At 38.1% G+C, this 19,800-nt stretch overlaps 1 protein-coding gene across 1 annotated transcript; it reads left to right on the plus strand.

Annotated features, from left to right (window-relative positions):
• Positions 1–9: 9 nt before the first annotated feature.
• On the plus strand, positions 10–16,258 carry LOC103038574 (clathrin heavy chain linker domain-containing protein 1). The gene is made up of 11 exons (XM_022681860.2): positions 10–410; positions 1,529–1,716; positions 2,672–2,811; positions 3,208–3,409; positions 3,728–3,843; positions 3,949–4,051; positions 4,546–4,652; positions 4,734–4,908; positions 5,347–5,549; positions 7,755–7,934; positions 8,088–16,258. Exons 1-11 carry the CDS (start codon positions 261–263, stop codon positions 8,282–8,284), a joined length of 1,761 nt encoding a protein of 586 aa, XP_022537581.2. The 5' UTR covers positions 10–260; the 3' UTR covers positions 8,285–16,258.
• Positions 16,259–19,800: the final 3,542 nt, after the last annotated feature.

Here is a 19,800-nt window from a genome sequence, read left to right on the forward strand (position 1 = left end):
TCGGTCTGTTATAAACTCATGGAACGTCAAATATTCGTACATCTATATATCTAAAATAATAGTAAAATACCTTGATTCACAGAAACGTTTGAGTTATTCGAACCAAGGTAACAACTAACTACATTTCCCACAATGCATCCGCGGTTACCGTGGAGACTGTAGCGTTACCTAGCTTTAGATGTTCTGTCAGTGGTTAGCAGATTAGCTAACTTTGAACAATTTTAAATTATGCTTTAAAACAAGCTGTTTATAACAAAGTAATGGATGTAAAAGGTAAAACTGAGCTACTCTTCAGGACTGCTGCTGACAGGGAGTTTTTGGAGTCACTGCAGCAGTTTATATGTGGAGAGAAGGAGTGCCTGAGCGGCCCTGAGCACAGATACAACATTTATAAAGCTGCTTTTGATAAGGTACATTAATATTGTAACTTAGCTAATATTATAAGTTATTAAGTACATTAATGATTAACTGTTAGCATTAGAGCTCAGCAAAAATAGTTACTTTAGACAGTGGCAGAACTTTAAAACTATAAATTGATCAAAAACCGTTCTATAAATAAACAGCTAAATTAACTAGAAAAGGAGAGTTTGATGACGAATTAATAAAGTTGAGAGTTATTCAAATCAGGATAACTAACCACATTTCCCACAAAGCACTCTCAGTTTCTCAGTTAGCTAACATATTTCATCAAGCTATGCGCAAAAACAAGCTGTATTTAATATAAACAATTGGACTTTATAATAAATAAATAAATGAAAATAAGGAGAACTTTTTTATTTTATATGATTTTATTAGTTATGGCTCTAAAATAATATCAGGATATTTCAAGGTATTTTTGCAGTAAAGATATTCTTGGCGACCTACATAAAATATAACAATAAATATTCATTATATTAGTATGATAAATATAATAATACAATGTTTGTTTTGTATAAATGTAAGCATTTCATACTTTCAGTAGAAACAAAAAAAACTATAAACGTTTGTCTGTTTCCTCAACAGTAACTTACCAAGTCACTGATATTGTATAAAATATTTATAGTGTAGCATAATTAAAAAGAATGTACAAAAATATAGTACAACAACATTCTTCTACCGCAGAACTGAAGTGCAGCATTTATAGCTAGCTTTATAGACTAACAACAGCAGACTAAAAATGCACTCCAAAGACATTCAATAAAGCTCAATAATAAGACTAAACATTTAATAGTTGTAGGCTATAGCCTTCATTAATTAAAAATGTAGTAAACTTTATATTATAGTAAAAATGTCATCACTTAACAATTAGGGACAGGCCCTGAATCGTGGAAATTAGTTCAGTGAAGGTAGCCGTGTAGAGAAGCCGTTAATATTGTAATAAATTAAAAATTAGTCGTATTCTTGATGTAGACCATTATCAGAAAGGGGTACAATCAACCGTCACTGATTAAAGTAACTATTTTATTTAAATATCTGAAAGGTGAATTAAACCCACATTGTAATGTAATTGTTCACTTGAAGCTCATTACCATTTGTTTCCTAATTTTAGGTAATTGACCATGCTACACTGTACAAAATGCTTCTTACATCCATCAAGAAAGAATATGATGATTTCATTGCTGCTGTAAAAACTAATAACCAAAGATCAAAGCTTGCTCATAAAAAACTAAAGGCCATGGAAACTCAACCCACCTCCTTAATGAACTTTCAGAGAAGAGCTGCACAACTTCAGGACAGGTAAAAACGCCACACAATTAAAACTTGGACTATGGCTTTTCTTATTTGAATCAACCAGTAATTAAACAGTAAGTAAATTAACAGTTTAACCAGTTGGTGACTCTGAAATGTTAATCTTGGTCTGAGCTCTGCCTTTCTCCCGTGAACAATGCGTTTGTCGATAAAATCAATACACGCACTTGTTGTGAGTGCAGACTGAATACCATCCCCACCAGTTACAATCTCTTACACCATGCTGGGTCCAAATGTGTAAAAGCACATGGAATACGTAAAAGCAGACTGAGATGCAAATTGTAAGTGCACGTGCAAATTGTAAGTGCACGTGCAAGTTCTACCTCAAAACCGACAGAGGCCGTTAATGATCTTTATAAAGCTATTGCAGCGCAGGAAACGCGTAAAAACGCACTGAACGCTAAAAGCGCAGGAGATGCGGAAAAAGCGCACGGAATGCGTAAAAAAGCATGTGAGAAGTGTAAAAGACCACAGAATTCCAAAAGCACATGAATGCATAAAAGTCAATGGGATGCGTAAAATCGCACTGAAAACGCACAGAATGCGCAACAATATGAGATGCGCACAGAATGCAAAGTGCACTGAATGTGTAAAAGCACACGAAATGCGTAAAAGCAAATGAGATACATAAAAACACAAACTATGCTTAAATGCGCATGGGAAAAGTGCAGATGCGCCATGCCTAAACGCCACAGAGAGTGATCAGACTAAAATCACAAGAACTGTAGAGATCTAATTAATGAATTTGGACCAGTCCTAAAAGCACACAAAATGCACAATAATTGTAAAAATGCACTCACTTTTTGAGCCATGGGGTAATTTTACTTGCTGGTGCCTTTCTTGACTTGAAAGGAAGTCGGGTCCCATATTCCAGATGTGTTCCAAATATGTCCAGGATTTGTGATGAATGGATTACTGGCTGATTGATTTTCTGTTCTTTCAGAATTGCTGTTATACAGAGAGATACTGCTGATGTCAGAAATCAGTTACAAGGTCTTGAGGAGATCAGAAAAAATCAATTGGATTCTCCAAAGCAGGAAACTTTAGATAGCCATGAACGAAATCCTGTTGGACAGATACCAGGTACTGTAACTACTATTCACTCAATTTAAAAGTCACAAGGTACTGTAACTGCTTTTAAATCGCAGCCAATCATTGGTAAGAAGGAACTTGAAGGCCCTCATCCTTTTCTACAGGAATCATATCACCTAAAATGTTACATGTATGATTCCATTGGCTCAGCATTTACCACTAGATGAGTAACACTGACTGGAGGACATAAAACTATATACAAATACTTAATGACAACTAATTTATTCCATATTTAAATAAACAAAAGAAGCATATATAACAATGGATAATTGTTATAAATAAACCATTTTTTAAAATGACAATATTGTAAAAATTATTCAGGATTATGTGCTAACCTAAATATTTATTATTACATTAAGGGTCTGTTATACCTTTTCCTATACTTAGGCCTTACATTCAGTGAGTCTTTGAATCCTGAAGCCCTGGATAAGCGTCTGTTGTTCTTGAAGCAAAAGCGAGACAATCTTCTAAGTAAAATAAAGAGCCAATACATTCCAAGGCAGGAGAAAGATGCCCTGGATTTCAAAATGAGGACCAGTCTGAACCAAAGAGATGCACTTATATTAGAGAACAACAGACTGCAACGTCGGTAAGAGCATCACTTTGTCGATATTTCATACCAGTTTGGCAATATTGTATTACACTTTCTGCAGCATAAGTTCTTGATTTTATGATTGATGCGTAATACAATGTTAATGCTAATATGAGCAGTGGTAGCAGTTAAAGCACTAATTGGTTATTGATTACTGGATTGTGGGTTCAATACCTGTGATTGCCAGGCTGCCACTTTGGGCCCTTAAGAAACAACCTTAAGCCCCAATGCTCTTCAGGCATATGTGCTCTATTTTTTTTTTTCTTGTTTGTTGCTTATTTTATTTATATTAAATAAAACTGTCATTGTTTACAGATTTACACAGCTGACATGTCTAAGCAAGGCTCTGAGTTCCTGGGAAAAAACATCAAGTCGTCCTCCTCTGCTTGAGTTTCTATCCTCCAAATTAGAGCATGTCTCTGAAATGAAAGGTTCCTTTCTTTTATTACCTTCACCACATGGCAGGTCAGAGCAGAACATCTGCTCTGTGTTTCACTTACTTTCTGGAGGCTAAATGTGTGATTTTTTTATTCCAGTCTCTGAGACTGACAGCTATGTCATCAAAACAGACGATGAGTTTGAAGAAGATGATCCTGAGAAAGTCCACAAATCAAAGCTTTTGTTGGACTACATTGAAAGGTATGTTAATGTGACCCGAAACTTGGCCATATCTGGCATTTACTAGTGGCCTATTCTACTTGGAATGATGGCCCATAAGTTAGCTGGGTGCAATTTTGTTAATTCATATTTGTTTTTTAAAATCACCATTTTATGTCTGCAGAATGAAACTATAATTTCTTTTTTATGTACAGAGCTGCCTATTTAGTATAATGATTTAAATAAAACGAACTGTTTTTAAGCAATTATACTAATATTCATGATAACAATTACTGTGAAGTATTTAAAACTGCAGACAATGTAATAATGTATTGAAGGAACATAGAAGCTCACATGTTAACTGCCAACATACTGATGTCCATCTTCTTTGTTTGTAGTCATTTGAGCGGTTTGCTGTTGTTGCTGTTCGAGAGGGCATATATTAGTGTATGGGTTTATATGTGTTTATTTAGATTAGTTGTGGTGATTCCATCCTGGTGTTAGTGTGGAGGGTGAATATATTTTTCCACCCACAGGTTCTCAGATCTTTTTAATTCAGGTGAATACGAGGCTGCCGCTTATCATGCTGCCAAGTCCCCTCATGGAGTCTTGAGGAACATGGAGACCATGATGAGATTCAAATGTATGTCCCTTCCTTATACTTGCTATTGCAGTGGTGGGCTGTGATAAGGTGCACTAATATTTCTCCACTTTTTTCTCTCAGCTGTCAGTGTGTATGAGAGACAGCTTCCTCCTGTACTGCTCTTCTTTCAGGCTCTGATGCTCTCAGCCCAACCTGGAAAGCAGGTGCCAGGAGAGAGGATGTCTCTGGAGGGGGTCCGCTGTGCTCTGCAGTACAACTACATCCAGCTGGCTACTTTTGGAGTCACCCAGCAAAGGTAGGTGATACCTTGCTTTACATTATCGTGGATGTTCTGTCCCTAGTGACTCTAGTGGTTTGCAATTATTGAAAGAAAGGAAACACCTCTGCATATATAAAATAATAAAAGAGTTTTCCAGATGGTGATCCAATTTTAAATATCAGGTTTTTTTTATTATTTATATGAATGTTTCATTGGGTTTCCAGGGTGTTGCCCAGCCTTGCTTTTAATAATTCTAGGCAGGCTTCAGATCCACCATGACCCTGACTAGGAACAAGAAAATAAGATTGTTTCCATGTTGGCCACACATATGGATGTCACTTATGATGGACCTCATTAGGGTCAAAGTACATTAATTTCTTTTGATGTTAGTGCCTATATCTTTATGTAAGTTTTGGCTCACTGTTCACTGACACTCAGAAGTGAAAGAATATGTTCCATGTGTTACACCCACAGGTTATCGTACAGTGAAGAATTAGGGGATATGATCTGTAACCATGGCGACAAGGACCCACGGATAGCAGACACTTGTTTGGCCCTAGCCCAGATTATTTTCACAGCCTGCGGTGCTGTTAAGAAGGCAGTGCTCAGCATGTGCAGACGAGGGTTGACCAGCGGTGCCTTAGAACACATTTACAAGAACAGAGACTTCACAGTAGGTGAGATCCAGCTTATTACACACCACACTGTTCTACTTATGGCATATCAGGCAGTTATGTAAATGATTAAAGGTGTGGTCTGATTACACTTTGGGTCTTACTACAAGAGAGCTTTTGGGTAGTGTACCCCTTAGTGAGAGATCTCTGACTCTCTCATACCTCTACAATGTATTTGAAAATATTTTTCCCTGTTGACAGGCTTTGAGAGGAGACAAGGTATGGACTGAAGTAGTAGGGTCACAGTCTAGAACAACTATCAGCCAGCTATAGTGACCTTTGTAGTGACAAATCCTGGATCTTTTGGGATCCAATAGCGGTTTTGAGGATGGAGGTCTTGTGGTGAGCAGGTTTGGACTTTGACTTGGCCATTCTAACACCTGGATACATTTATTTGTGAACCATTTCATTGTAGATTTTGCTATATATTTTGGATCATTGTCACAGGTTTTCTTCCAGAATGGTCCTGTAATTGGCTCCATCCATCTTACCATCAATTGAAACCATCTTCCCTGTCCCTGCTGAAGAAAAGCAGGCCCAAACCATGATGCTGCCAGCACCATGTTTTACTTTGGGTATGGTGTGTTCAGAATCATAAGCAGCGTTACTTTTCAGCCACACAAAGCGCTTTGTATTTAGGCAAAAAAACTTAACTGAAGGTTTGCCCTTCTTCCACATGTTTGCTGTTCAAACTTCTTATGTCTGTCTTTGAACAGTGGCATTCTTATTGCCACTCTTCCATAAAGGGCAGATTTGTGCACTGATTGCTGTCCTATGGACAGAGTCTCCCAACTCAGCTGTAGATCTCTGCAGTTCATCCAGAGTGATCAAGGGTCTCTTGGCTGCATCCCTGATCAATCTTCTCCTTGTTTGAGCTGAAAGTTTAGAGGGACGGCCGGGTCTTGGTAGATTTGCAGTGGTCTGATACTTCCATTTCAATATGATTGCTTGCACAGTGCTCCTTGAGATGTTTAAAGCTTGGGAAATATTTTTGTTTCCAAATACGACTTTAAACTTCTCCACAACAATATCTCAGACCTGCCTATTGTGTTCATTGTTCTTCATGATGCTCACTTCTGTGCTTTAAACCGAACTCTAAGACTATCACAGAGCGGGTGCATTTATACGGAGACTTGATTACACACAGTTGGATTCTATTTATCATCCTCAGTCATTTAGGTCAACATTGGATAATTCAAAGATCCTCACTGAACATCTGGAGTGAGCTTGCTGCACTGAAAGTAAAGGGGCGAATAATATTGCACGCACCACTTTTCAGTTTTTTATTTCTAAAAAAAGTTTCAAATAGCCAATAAATTTCATTCCACTTCATGATTGTGTCCCGCTTGTTGATTGTTGATTCTTCACACAAAAATACAATTTCATATCTTTATGTTTGAAGCCTGAAATGTGGCAAAAGGTTGTAAAGTTCAAGGGGGCTGAATACTTTTACAAGGCACTGTATAGTACTCTCTATGGTAATCACTGCTAAATGCATTTGTGGAAAGCCATTATGAATAATGTATTTGATTCCATTACATCTATTAATTTAATCTTAATGTTGGATATTTTATTTTAGTGGAACACTGGTAGTCCATTCACTAATAATATAAAATAAGATAAGAGCACATGTCCCAAGCAGCACCCCTCTCTCACTCAGTTTATGCACCCCTGCATGCACCATTTCTTCTGTAGTGCTTGGTGTGTGTGTCCTTGCAGTAAAACCAGTGCCAATCGTGCCAGGTAAAGATTACACTATTTTTCTGTTGCGCTCCATGTTCATTCAGACACCTACATTCCAAACTGTGAGGCTCTATGGATTGAATAGTGATCCCCACCTCTTTCCACCATTACACAGTATAACGCTAGAGGCTGCAGGTGTTATCAGATTTAACACAATTTAAAAGGCAGTGCTTTCTTCCAAGCGTATTTAGCTGTGTTGTTGCATCAGTGGCAGTTCTACAAAATGCAGTGTCTGGACCCAAAGGGAACCAATGCTTGCCTTCACCCTGTAAGCATTGACTTTGTAATTGCTGCGTGGGAACCATAATATTACTTAACTAAAGGAAGATTACATGCTTTGCAATTTTTTTCTTGTGAGCAAGTTACTTCATCCAGTTCATTCAAAAGCCTGCTACCAATGTTCTTAAAATATATACATGTTTTACATATTAGGTTGAGTGTTAGTATTTCCTGTTGTGTATGCAGAGGACCTCATATTTGTGCTGAGGGAATGTCCCAGTTTGAGTCTGCTAGAAGATTTGACTCAGCCATATGGGGGGAACCCAGCCCTCCTGTCTGTGGGCTTTATCTGTCACTACCTTCTCAGTGCTGGCCTGGAGGACCTGGCCTTTCAGCTATTAGAGAAGATTTACACTGATGGACAAGGTTAGTACACTTTTTAGTATCTTACACTGACATGCTAAATTTATCATAAAGTGTTAGCTCAGGGGATGGCTTCAGAATGCTCACATTTGTATAAGGTTTAAGTAATACAATGGAACCATATATCTATTGTCCACTGTCTGTAACTGCCTGCAGGTGCCCTACAGCAGACCATCCTGGATGACGTCATGTGCAGTGCAGAGGGCTGGAGTGAGATTGCGGCCCGCTGTGTTCAGAGGGAGCGGCCTCAGCTGGCACAGGGGATTATCTCCACCCTGCTGTCCCAGCCTGGAGCAATGTGCCTCCCTCAGGAGCAAGAGAGTGCCAAGCTGATGGAGCATGTGTTCGTGTAGGGGACTGGCCAGAAGGTGGAGCACAAGCGTCAGATAGAGCTGAGTCAAAATCTAAAAACAAAGCAGAACATTCCTGTTTGATAGTACTTGAGTTAACTTGAGTTTAGGGCCGGTAATGAGATTGTTGGACAAAAAACAATCTAGCCTATACAAATGTTAACATATTTCTTACTAATTCAAGTCTATAAAATTAACTGTGTAATTAGCTCTTAGCTTTTCCCACTCAGCATCCCTATGCCTGAGTGGGAAGCCTAATTGGGCACCAGAAAGTTTTGTCTAGGGGTTCAACATGTTGGGCCCACATATGTATATCAGTGAGGGGACCAGGGTGCTTAAATATGGGCCCCATATGGATGGCCTCTGCACATGGGAACTGTTTGGGACCATGAGAGCTTAGGTGGGCTTTAATGATAGGGCCCAAATGGGAAAACTAGGTCCACGTAAAAACACAAGTACAAACCCACAAAGTCCCACATAAGAATATCGGCTGGGTTATTATAAATTCATGGTCCTTTGTGACTGTGACTGCCCTTACTGGTTTTACCCATGTACAGTTATATATGTCCTGTAGTATGCTATACAGTGTCAGAAAACCATGAAAGCAAATCTATTTAAAATTACTTAACACAGTTTAAGGCCCATTTTAATTATTAATGTCTGCGGATAACACATTACACTAAACATACCTTGACTGATTAGCTACATTATATGTAGTAAAAGAAAAACAATCTATGCATCCATGCATCTATGAAACATGGTGGCGGTGGTATAATGTTCATCATTATACAAGCATTATACTAACAGTGCAGATGACACTTTTTTTCAAACAATGCTCCATACAGGCTAAATGGAAAGATGAATGTGTGTTTGTGCCACCAACACTTTCTCCAGTTGAAAGATCTGTGTCGCCCTGTCTGTCTTTGTGCCGTGATGCCGCCGCTCTGGGAGGACGCAGCAGTCGGAAGAAAAGGCCAGCCTTGTGACGGCCCACACACACAGTAGACTCTTTGTTGTTGAGCTGAGCCACTATGGTAACAAGGCACATGAAAGCAAACGGCGCCCCCTCAGTCCACAAACAACACCCACATTCAGTAATCACGGTTTCCCAGCACCCCTAAAAAACAGTCCTCACCATACTATCTGTACAGGCTTTCTCCCTGAAATAGATGGATCCTGCCTGCAGCTTCATGATGATTCTTGTTTTGTTGTGAGAGATGATAATCTTGTGAAGAACCTTCACTTGACGTAAAGGTCCTTTATCACTTTAAAGGCTCTTCATAGGTCTCTGTTCCATAGAAGTAGTTCCTCACTGGCATCATTTCAAATCTTCTACAGCACCTTTGTTATTAAGAGTACGTGCACAGAGCGTTTACTGAACAAATTGTATGCATTAAATTATGGCCTCTTTTCCAGTGCTGGGCCAGTGGTTACTAACATTTCCACACCGGTGCTGACCTATTAGTCTGTGATGAAACAGTGATGATAAGCCCTGTCCCATATCATTAACGCAGTGTTAGCATGCCAGCTACAGGCCTCATCCCACATTGCTACAGCAGTGTTAGCACATCAGCAATGGGCCCTGTCCAACATCACTACTTTAGTGTGAGCATGCCAACTGCAGTCCTCATCCGGAATTGCGATTAAACAACACTAGATTAAACAACTATGAACGTGAGTTTACTTAAAACAGTAAAAAAATAAATAAATAATAATATTAAAAAAAAATGGACTATCAGATCAAAGGACAAATAAGATTAAGTAAAATAATAATGGTTAAAGCAACTTAGTCATGTTAAAAAAGAAAAAGGAAGATTTCAAAATTGTAACAAAAATAAAATAACTGTTTTTATTAGAAGATGTTCTAAATTAGTATAAATAATACAAGATAAAGCTATGCCCTGCGCCTCAATGACATGCATTATTAACAAATAATGTATAGTGAATTAATTATTTGATAGACTTATATAGACTCTGATAGACTTATATAGATTATCAGTCTGCTCAGGGTTTCCTATGCAGGGGGAGTTGGGATAGAAGGAGCTATTGTACAAGATGCTGATAAATGAAGAAAAGGGTGTGTGTGTGTCTGTGTGTGTGTGTGTAAGTGTGTGTGTGCGTGCTGTCTCAGCTCCTGGCTGTTCAGCTCACAGTGGTCCTTATTGATTTTCTGCAGCAAGGGGAGCCGAGCCGAGCCTGAAGCTGCTGCTGGGTCAGTGTGCTACACAGTGCAGCATCACTGCAGCCTCACCTCAGCTCACACAGCGCTGCCCGGCCCTCCGTCCAGTTTAGCCTAGCCACTGTAGCATCACTTGTTTGTTTTTCTCACTGCAGCTTTTATTCTTATTCACTTCCATCCATATAAAAAGTTGGGATGCTATGTTAAATGTACATACATATAAGTAAAAGCAGAATTCAATGATTGTATTTACAATAGAACATACAATACATCCTAGAAGTTTAAAGTGAGACGTTTTATCATTTCATGAAAAAAACACTAACTTGATTGCAGCAACCTGTCTAAAAAAAGACTGGAAAATTAAGTGGCTCTAATAAAATGTTAGGAATATCAGAGGGGCCTATTATATTTGCAAATCATTCTGTTTTTACAGTTTTTACACATTTAACAGTGTTGGGGCTGTTTTGCTTGTGTTTGAATTGTCCTCAAAAAGTGCCATTTTGTACAAAACTAGTAGTTGTATTGTGTGAAAACTGTACACAAGCTAGCCTGCTAACATGGGTGGAATATGGGTTAGGTGGGTTCCAGTTGGGTTCCTGGGAGTTATGGGGGTTATGAGAGGGTTAAAATTAAATATTAATATTCTATTCTAATATCAAATTTACTGACTTTTGGGTTTTTATTAGCTGTAGGTCATAATTACCAACATTAAAAGAGCACTTAATATAGATTAGTCCATATGAGTTTCACTTGTTGAATTTACTTTTTAATGATATTTTAACTTGGTAAGATGAACCTGTACATCAAACTGCTTAATGTTAAATTAGTGAATTGGGGCATTCACAAAACATTTGGTGTCTAATCCGCTCTTCATTGTTGGTTTGACACTATTGCACTTTTTTAAAGATCAGGCTTTTTACTGAGACTTTTGATCTTGTCCTGTGGTTCCTGAATCCAGCCATGTCCAGGCAGTAGCCCTGAATTGCTCTCTTGCGCGTCAGCCACAGCGTCTGCTATGTGAACTGATGTGACTGTCTAGGGAACACAGCCGCCGGCCAAAGCGCAGCCGACCAGCGCGGGGCCATTGTGTGGCACAGACACAGAGATTTTTGAATCATCGAGTCATTTCCAGCCTCTTGTTCCAGCGAGCGTTATTTAAGGGTTTAGCGCCTGGGTTTAGCGCAGAATTAGCAGTATTATTAGCTTTCTATTCCTGAAGGTTGTCTAGGCATTTGGGTATGTCAGAGAAACATACAAAGGTTGCATCAGTCAGAGCTGCTTTGATGGTCGTTGTTTTGCTTCGTAATCTGCTCATCAGGTCAGTTTTAAATTTAGCCTTTGTAGTACCTGTCTGGTGCGCATCCACGTTATTTTGGTTTATAGGGATCAGATAAATGCTAATATTGGCTTGTGCAGAGAATGGAAAATAGCTCATTGATTCCCAGTGCAGCTGATCGAGAGAGTGAGAACGCTTTATGAACCCCTGAGTCAGGGCACTAATGGATGGCCTCTAGAAGCCTAGCCTAGCTTCACAATCGTACACTGCTGTTGTACAGTACGTGCTGTGCTTCTGTTATCCAGGATCCGGTACACACAGGAAAGGCCAGAGTTGGGTGTGAGGACATTTTTTCTTGGCCAGTGTGAAGTTTCCTATTCCCATTTCTATATTTCTATATTTTCTATATTATGTGAAGATTGAACTGTAGTGGCTAAAACAGAAAGCATCATAACATAGGATACCATAGCTTTGTATGGTAACAAGAACATTATAATGTCTTAATAGATACTGTTAAATGGCTGTTAAAGCCATAGAACAGATAGCCGCCTTATTCTTAGCCTTACACTTCCTTGTTCACCATTTATTGGAGTGTGGAGGTACTGTGTGCTCTACAATATTACTGATGAGCATATTGGAAGAGGAAGTTTGTCTCAGATAACTAACTAAAATACTGTTATAGTGCTTTGACATGGGCTTAATAGCTGATGTATGTAAATTTTAGAGGATGTATAAAGAAAGTGAACAGTATTACATAATGTTTAGGGTTCTGTAATAGACCCACTTTACAGCTCTATTTCGTTTATGATGGCTTTGCATTTGAATGAGGAGCCAACAGTGTTTAGGGTTCACAGTATTTTAATGCCATGTACCAAGCAATAGCTTTAAACTGTGCCAAAATATACAGTTTTCAAATGAAAAAGACTCATGATAAAATAAGCCATGCCCCAGTTCTGAACATAGATAAATAAACATTTCAGCTTTTATCTAACTTGAGTTGTTTTATGGCATCTAGAATTGATCCATTTAGAAATGATCCTAATGAGCATAATGTCTGGTTTGCATAACATGCAGCCTTATTTTGCAGGTCTATAATAAATGTTGGATGATATAACTTATTTTGAGCTCCAGCAAAAGCAACAAAGAGTTTTGGTCCCATAGAGAGTTTGTGTGAAAACGACTATCGTATAAATCCAGCCACAGTCCTGGACACGTGTTTATTTCAGTTGGGTTTTGAATGTGGTTTGAGAAGAGACTACTTATTTTCCTGTGGTTCTGAGTGCTGCTTCTACATGGATTAGTTCCCTTTAGGCCCCAGTGACTCAGAGTACGAATAGTGAAGGTTTGGAAACTGTAAACTGGAAATGAGACTTTATGTTTTCATCATGCGCTTTTACTTCTCATACAAACGGTAGGAAAAGAAGGTCAGTGCCATTTGATAGAATTTACACTGTAGTCTCTTGAATCTGGCTTTCATAAAAGCTTAGAATTGGTAAGATTCTGTATTTGTGAGTTCTGCAACCTGAGTTAATGGTCAATAAGAAAAGTAATTCAATTAAGTAGTATTAGTTACCCATTAAATGATTGTCCACTGTCAATGATGGCACCAAAAGACACACTTTTTAAATAAAAAAAAATATATATTATAGGTTTAAATCTGACAAAGATGTTATATTTTATTCAGATAACCAAATTAAAATGCAAAGTTCCCAGACCAGTCAGTGCCAGAAAGCAGTAGCCTATTTAGCGTTAGCTAATTAGTTGATTAGGTAAAGTAAGTGGTTTGCATTGGAGTTTTACACTGCAGCATATAAGCATTGATGTTAAAAAGCAAATATTTAAAGTTAATTCATACAGTAACTTCTTTATTTTAGATCACTTTAGTGGTTTTTAACTTGTATTTACAATTTTGTTAGGAAACACATGCACACTTCCACACATCCTTGTTTGGGATCATAAATGGACTTTTAGTTTGTGTTTCTTTAACATTTGAAGGTGGATGTGGAAGCTGGTAATGATGTCCCACCCTAGTTGTTCCAGTTAAACATTCAGATCATTTATTCATTACACTATTAAAAATAATTGCCAAAGGAGTTACTTTACATTTTATGTGCCAGGTTAGCATTGTTAGCAATACCAGTTGATTTGATGTATGTTGTGTATCGAAGAACCAAAGAAACATAAGGGTTGACAGATAAGGACTGATTTATTTACACACACATAGAAAGAAAAATCATAATAATCTGTAGAGTATAATTCTACAGCTTTTACTACTGTTGTTATGCAGTGCAGCCATCTTGAGTTCCGATCTTGGGGTTGTTGATGCTCTCCTGACATTTCAAGTAGGAAATCCAACTTTGTTCTAGTTTAAATTTCGTACTTGGACCATGGAAATTCTGACATTCAAGCCCAAATGGAACGCATGATGAAGAAATAAGGGTTAAAGGAAGGGCAGAAATAAGGCAATTATAGAGCACACAAAACCACTAAACACATTTTCTTCAGTATTAATGAAGGTTTTTGGTAAACAAACTAATTTGATTATTAGATGGAATTCCCCTTTAAGGCTGTTTGGGTTGGCATGCTGCCTGGTCAATGCACCAAGAGAATGCACATTTATCTTGTGTACAAGGTTAAAGTCTCACATAATCTGCCTCTCCCACATCATTCTCTATTAAACACATTTGTTCTTTCTCCTTGCACTCTGTTATATACTACATAATCTATCCTTCTTCTCCATATCTCTCAGGTATGCTGTAATTCCATTATTAGACATCCTAGCCATCTGCTTCCTACCTATTGCATTGAAATACCTTTTAACTGTCCATTTGTACAGTTTTATTCTATCTGACTTTCACTACAGAGATTTCTGTCTCTGAACAACTGAGCCTGTCTAATTAGCCTTAAGCCACTTCAGCTGTCTCGTCTCTAAACGTAGTGTGGTTGTACTGCAGATTTGGGAACAGGAGCAACGATGCAATATGATACTTAGTCTGACTTAAACTTGAGCCATAGCACAGCCTTAAATCTATCAAGGAGCCTATATCAAAACATTAGCAGTGCCATGGAGTCCAAATGTTGAGCTGGACAGTGTTTAAAAAAAGTTAAGTATAGTCTTTGAGCTGGCTGCTCAAGTCCTTTTGGTACTTTTAAACTTCTCATAGTGGGTTAACATGATCATTTAGCATAGCTGTCAAGACTTTTAAAATAATGTATTATTTTTTTGTTTTGTTGCTGTACCTTTTTACTATACTGACAAATATAAATGAGCCTAGTTATGATTGGCAGTCCTATTTTGTGTTTTGTTTTAAAAGTTTCTAGGCTGTAAAAGGGTCAGCTGTAGGCTGACTATATATTTACTACATGATTACTATACTATATGATTTTTTATCATAAAAACATACTCAAAATGAGCAGTTTGCTTATTACTAATATGTATGAACCATTTCCATTGTCTTTTCTCATGATCTTCTGAGCTCTCTCCTTCCCTTAGAATAAATAAAACAGTATATATTATGCTGCATCTGTTCTGATTGGTTTTGTTTTAGGTAAGATATTTTTTCATCACTTTCTTATAATCTCTTATCAAGCAGGCCGCCTTTTACTCTGCCTGTTAGACTAGCATATATAAATAAATAGCCTTTTTTCATGTTTATTTTTATTCTTATTTTTTAAAGCAATCAGGGCTATACAATGCAGTACTTGAGCCGGGAAAACAACTGCTCGTGTATGTGTGTTTTTAAATGTACAATGACCTTTTTTTTTTTTTACTAAATGAGCTGTTGCCTTAGTATCTATATGTATGGACCTTTCCTTGATAATTTCCATTATGGTCTATTATGGTTTAAATTGGCTAATTTAAAAAGTAGCCCAGACTGAAACACTGATAGAGTGGTGCTAAATTGCTCAGTAGATCTATATGTGTACAGTAAATAAATACATAACACAGTATTTAAAACAGGCAGCGCACACACACACAGACACACACATAGCATAACATTTATAAGTACATAACATTACATACAGTACCAGTTGTCATTATATACTCATTTGTATTTTTAGAGCGGTTTGTGTACAGCACACACAGTAAAACAGATATTATCTGTTGGAAAGGAACATGTGCTGTTTACTTTCATCACGGCTTATGAGTCATTCTCTGGTCATTCCTAAAATCTGGGGTCATCACAGGCTATTCTCTGAAAAGCCCAGAGGAGTACAGTACCGCCCTCATCTTTATGCCAGTGACTGTGCAGTTTTCTCATTGGAATAGCGCCATCTCCCAAGTCTCTGAGCCCACAGAAATGTCTGGAACACTTCTCTTATCTGTGAAGAATGATAGCAAGCCCTGTAGATTTGTACGCCCGAATCCTGTCAAGGCCTGTCCTTCAAGAGCTGAGCACCTTTTAGTTTGTCTCTGTGTACTGCCCAGCCAAGCAGTCCACACTGACTTAAAGTGAATTTCTGTATTTTGTTTAAAATGTAATTTTTTTTATCTCTTTGGGGTTAAAACCACCTCAATTTATTCCTGGCTCCTGATCTTTATTTTAAAGAATGTTTTTCCGCCCACGGCAGTCCTTTGCCAAATCTACCACACGGTATTTTTTTTTAAATACTTTAGCATTTTGCAGTAGGATTCTAGTATAAGTAGCTGGGCTGACTAAGAGCATGCTGTCATAGCTGAAATCATAAAGATCTTAGTCATAGTCCATAATTATTCTGGTACCTTTCACTTCCTCTAACCACCACCCCACCATACACCCAAGCAACACACCAGCAGAGATGGAATCATGGATTCAGCTCTTGCCTGTGCTTTGGTTCAGTGAATGTCTGAACCAGGCCTTCACTAGACTGGGCACCAGCTTTCACATGCTTAGCTCCCCACTTGGATAGGATGGTTACTGTAGACCAGGGGTGTCAAACTCATTTTGGCCGAGGGCCACATTGGCATATTGGCTGTCCTCCGAGGGCCAGATGTAACTTATAAATGTAATAAAATGTAACCAAATGTAATATATGTAAATGAATGTAATTACTCCTTAATGTTAAATAACTCTCAATATATTATTTATTCAATCAAATATTACAGTTGCATGGAAAAAATGTTTGCTTGTTGCTCTATTAACATAAATCCTTTTAATTTGTCATGTCATGAAATCCAAAAACTCCATCAATCAAGAACCAAACTATTCAAGTGAATAGAAATGACATCAAGTTATATTAACTTTGAAATTATTAACTGAAATAAGGCTTAATAAATATAAAATCAAAAATTGTGAGCTGTTAAGAACATAGCATTTCCTCAGATTTAGCAGTTCCTCATCCAACCACTAGTGGGAGCTGCAGCAGCAGCACCACAAGTCCGCAGTCTTTACTGAGTCAGAGCTACAGCCCAGCCACGGGCTACAGGGCTCAGCTCAGCCAGTCTGGAGCGTTTTTACAATTTTTAAGTTCTTCTGTGTATGAAATAAAGATTTTTGTAACCGAATAATACAGCTCTCTACAGTTCATCTTTCAGCCCAATCAGCTAACAGCAGCCGTTTAGAGCATGAGTCACTGCTGGGATTACATTATAAACAGGTCAGTTATCGCGCTGCTAACCTCAGGATGTTTATAACTACGGAGTTTAGTGGACACACCACGGCTGCAAGGTTAGACTGTTGAAGGCTACTGAAGACTATTAAAGGCTATTGGAGGTTATTGAAAGGTTTTTTGGGGGCAGAAATCAGTAAAGGCTGGTTAGATAAGTGATTCACGTCCTCGTACTTTGCTGCGGTGAAACTGCGACTAGCGCTGTCACAGTGATGTTTATTAACGTCATTAAAACAGATTTTGTCAGCTATTGTCTTATACATGTTTACACAGAACTTATATCTCTCCTAAAACGCGTTTATTTTGGTCAGTAACACTCTTCGTAACACAAAAGGCATACCGGTCTTTCGCCTTGAAGCACAGCCGTCCGTCTGCATCAACTTCTCTTTTTCTGGACATTATGGGATAAACATTTATATGTCTCAATTCCACCCGCGAAGTTACACCTTCCCTCCGGCAGGGTTTCCACATCAATGACTACACTGCCGTGTAGTGGCAGTAAGCCGTAACTTTGCGGGTAATACAATCGACAAGCATTGTGGGAAATGTATTTTTTGGTCAAAGAACGCTTCTGACTTATTTATTATAGACACTAAGATCTTACAAGCTCTCGCGGGCCACATAAAAAGACGTGGCGGGCCACATTTGGCCCGCGGGCCTTGTGTTTGACACATGTGCTGTAGACGGACACCACCTAAAACAGGATTCCTCTCAAGGAGACCAGGCTATCCCTTTACACGCCTTAAAAATAAACAGAATTGATTGGTGCACCATCAACACCTATGAAAAGAGAGCGGCCTAGCCAAACGACTGGCTGCACAAGATCTTTATGAGTGGCTACTTCTAGCCTTGAAGCTAGGCCTTAGTGGCCACTTTAAGTCACTGAACTCAGTCACATTTCAAATGAAATGTACAAAGTACAGTTTAAAACATTGGATTTAACTTTTCTAATTGTAACAATTAAGACTTAAAATGATTCTGAATGTGGTCCATAGATTACAAACAATGTAAAAACCATTGAGAAAATTAAGAAATATTACACGGAAATTATAGTAATCACATCAACCATAGTAACTATTAGAGCTAGTCTCCCGTTTGAACCAAAGTGCCAAAGTTCAAATTAAAAAGCTGATTGTTTTCTTAATTCTTCTTCAAGTACATGGCAGACAGGGTGTGTGTATTTGGCAATACGTCACCACCAGTGGACAAAAGCTGTTGTATAAATGGTATTATATGCTGTACAGATACAGAGTCGAGTTAATGCCTACATTTCTTAGTGTGTGCAACTTTAGTCCTGTATGCAGTCTTGTTGCAGCTCATCACAAGGTTCACATACACATACACATATTAACACCTAGAGTGCAATTTAGCATTTTAGAAATTTAGAAATCCATGTGGACAACTCCTGAGTTAGGATCAAACCCACAACCACAACTGGAGTTGTGTGCTGCCATACTACAAGGTCTTTATCAACCATTCAGAAACAGTAATATTACTACAATACTTTTTGGGTTTAAACACAATATGCATAACAAAATATAAATACAAATGAACTGAAAATATTTAGTGCATTTAAATAAATAATTACTTAATTAAATTCAGTTTAATTTGACACATTTTTTATGATATTTTAAAATAAAATGGAAAGACTATTACTAATAGTCTTTAAACCCTGCCTCCTTACGTAATAGAAGCATGCGCTTTAAACTACCGAACATGTGATTCTTCTCTTGTGTGCCACAAACCCTTGGAGGTCCATTCGTCAGAACTTTGGCTGTCTGTCCAAGGCCCTCCCCCAAAAGGCTCCCAAAAGAGTGTCAGTCCTCATGCCTCAAAGCAGTGACGGATGCAGGCAGACCTTTTTTTGGCCTCTTATCTGAGCCCACTTTCAGAGCAAGGCCCCATTCTTTAGATGCCGGGAGCTTGCAGTGATCTCACCCAACTAGTTTTGCATTTCCATTCACAACCAGCAGAAAGTGTGAAATAGTTTTGTCATGGATGATGTATTGACAGTCTTCTAAAAAAAACAAATTCATGATTGTCTGATTGTTTAATTTTGCGCTGAAGCAATAAAGCTAACATGTGACAGAAACATCCAGTGTAAATAGCTAGTTAGCATGATGCGAACTACATGCCTAAATCACCACAAAATTCCTCAAACTGTATTTTAGTGGCTCAGGAACCTTTTATAGATATAGTATAACAGTACTGATGTTAGTGTGAAATTAATTTAAATATCTGGTTTAAGTTAAACTACATACTCACTCTCGCTTTTCCACTGCTGTAGGAATCAGATACAGTCAGGGGTGAAGTGTGGTGCGCAAACTAAATAATGCAGTTAGCAAAGACCGTATTACAAGGTAAGCTCCACTGTTTCTGGCTGGATGATTTGGACCTCCCAATTAGGAACATTAGAGTAAATGAAGTGCATCACATGTGCATTGTTGTTTTTTATGAAAAAATATCCAGCACTGT

Source organism: Astyanax mexicanus, chromosome 25, assembly GCF_023375975.1.
Source record: "Astyanax mexicanus isolate ESR-SI-001 chromosome 25, AstMex3_surface, whole genome shotgun sequence".
In the NCBI taxonomy this organism is placed as follows: Eukaryota; Metazoa; Chordata; class Actinopteri; order Characiformes; family Acestrorhamphidae; genus Astyanax; species Astyanax mexicanus.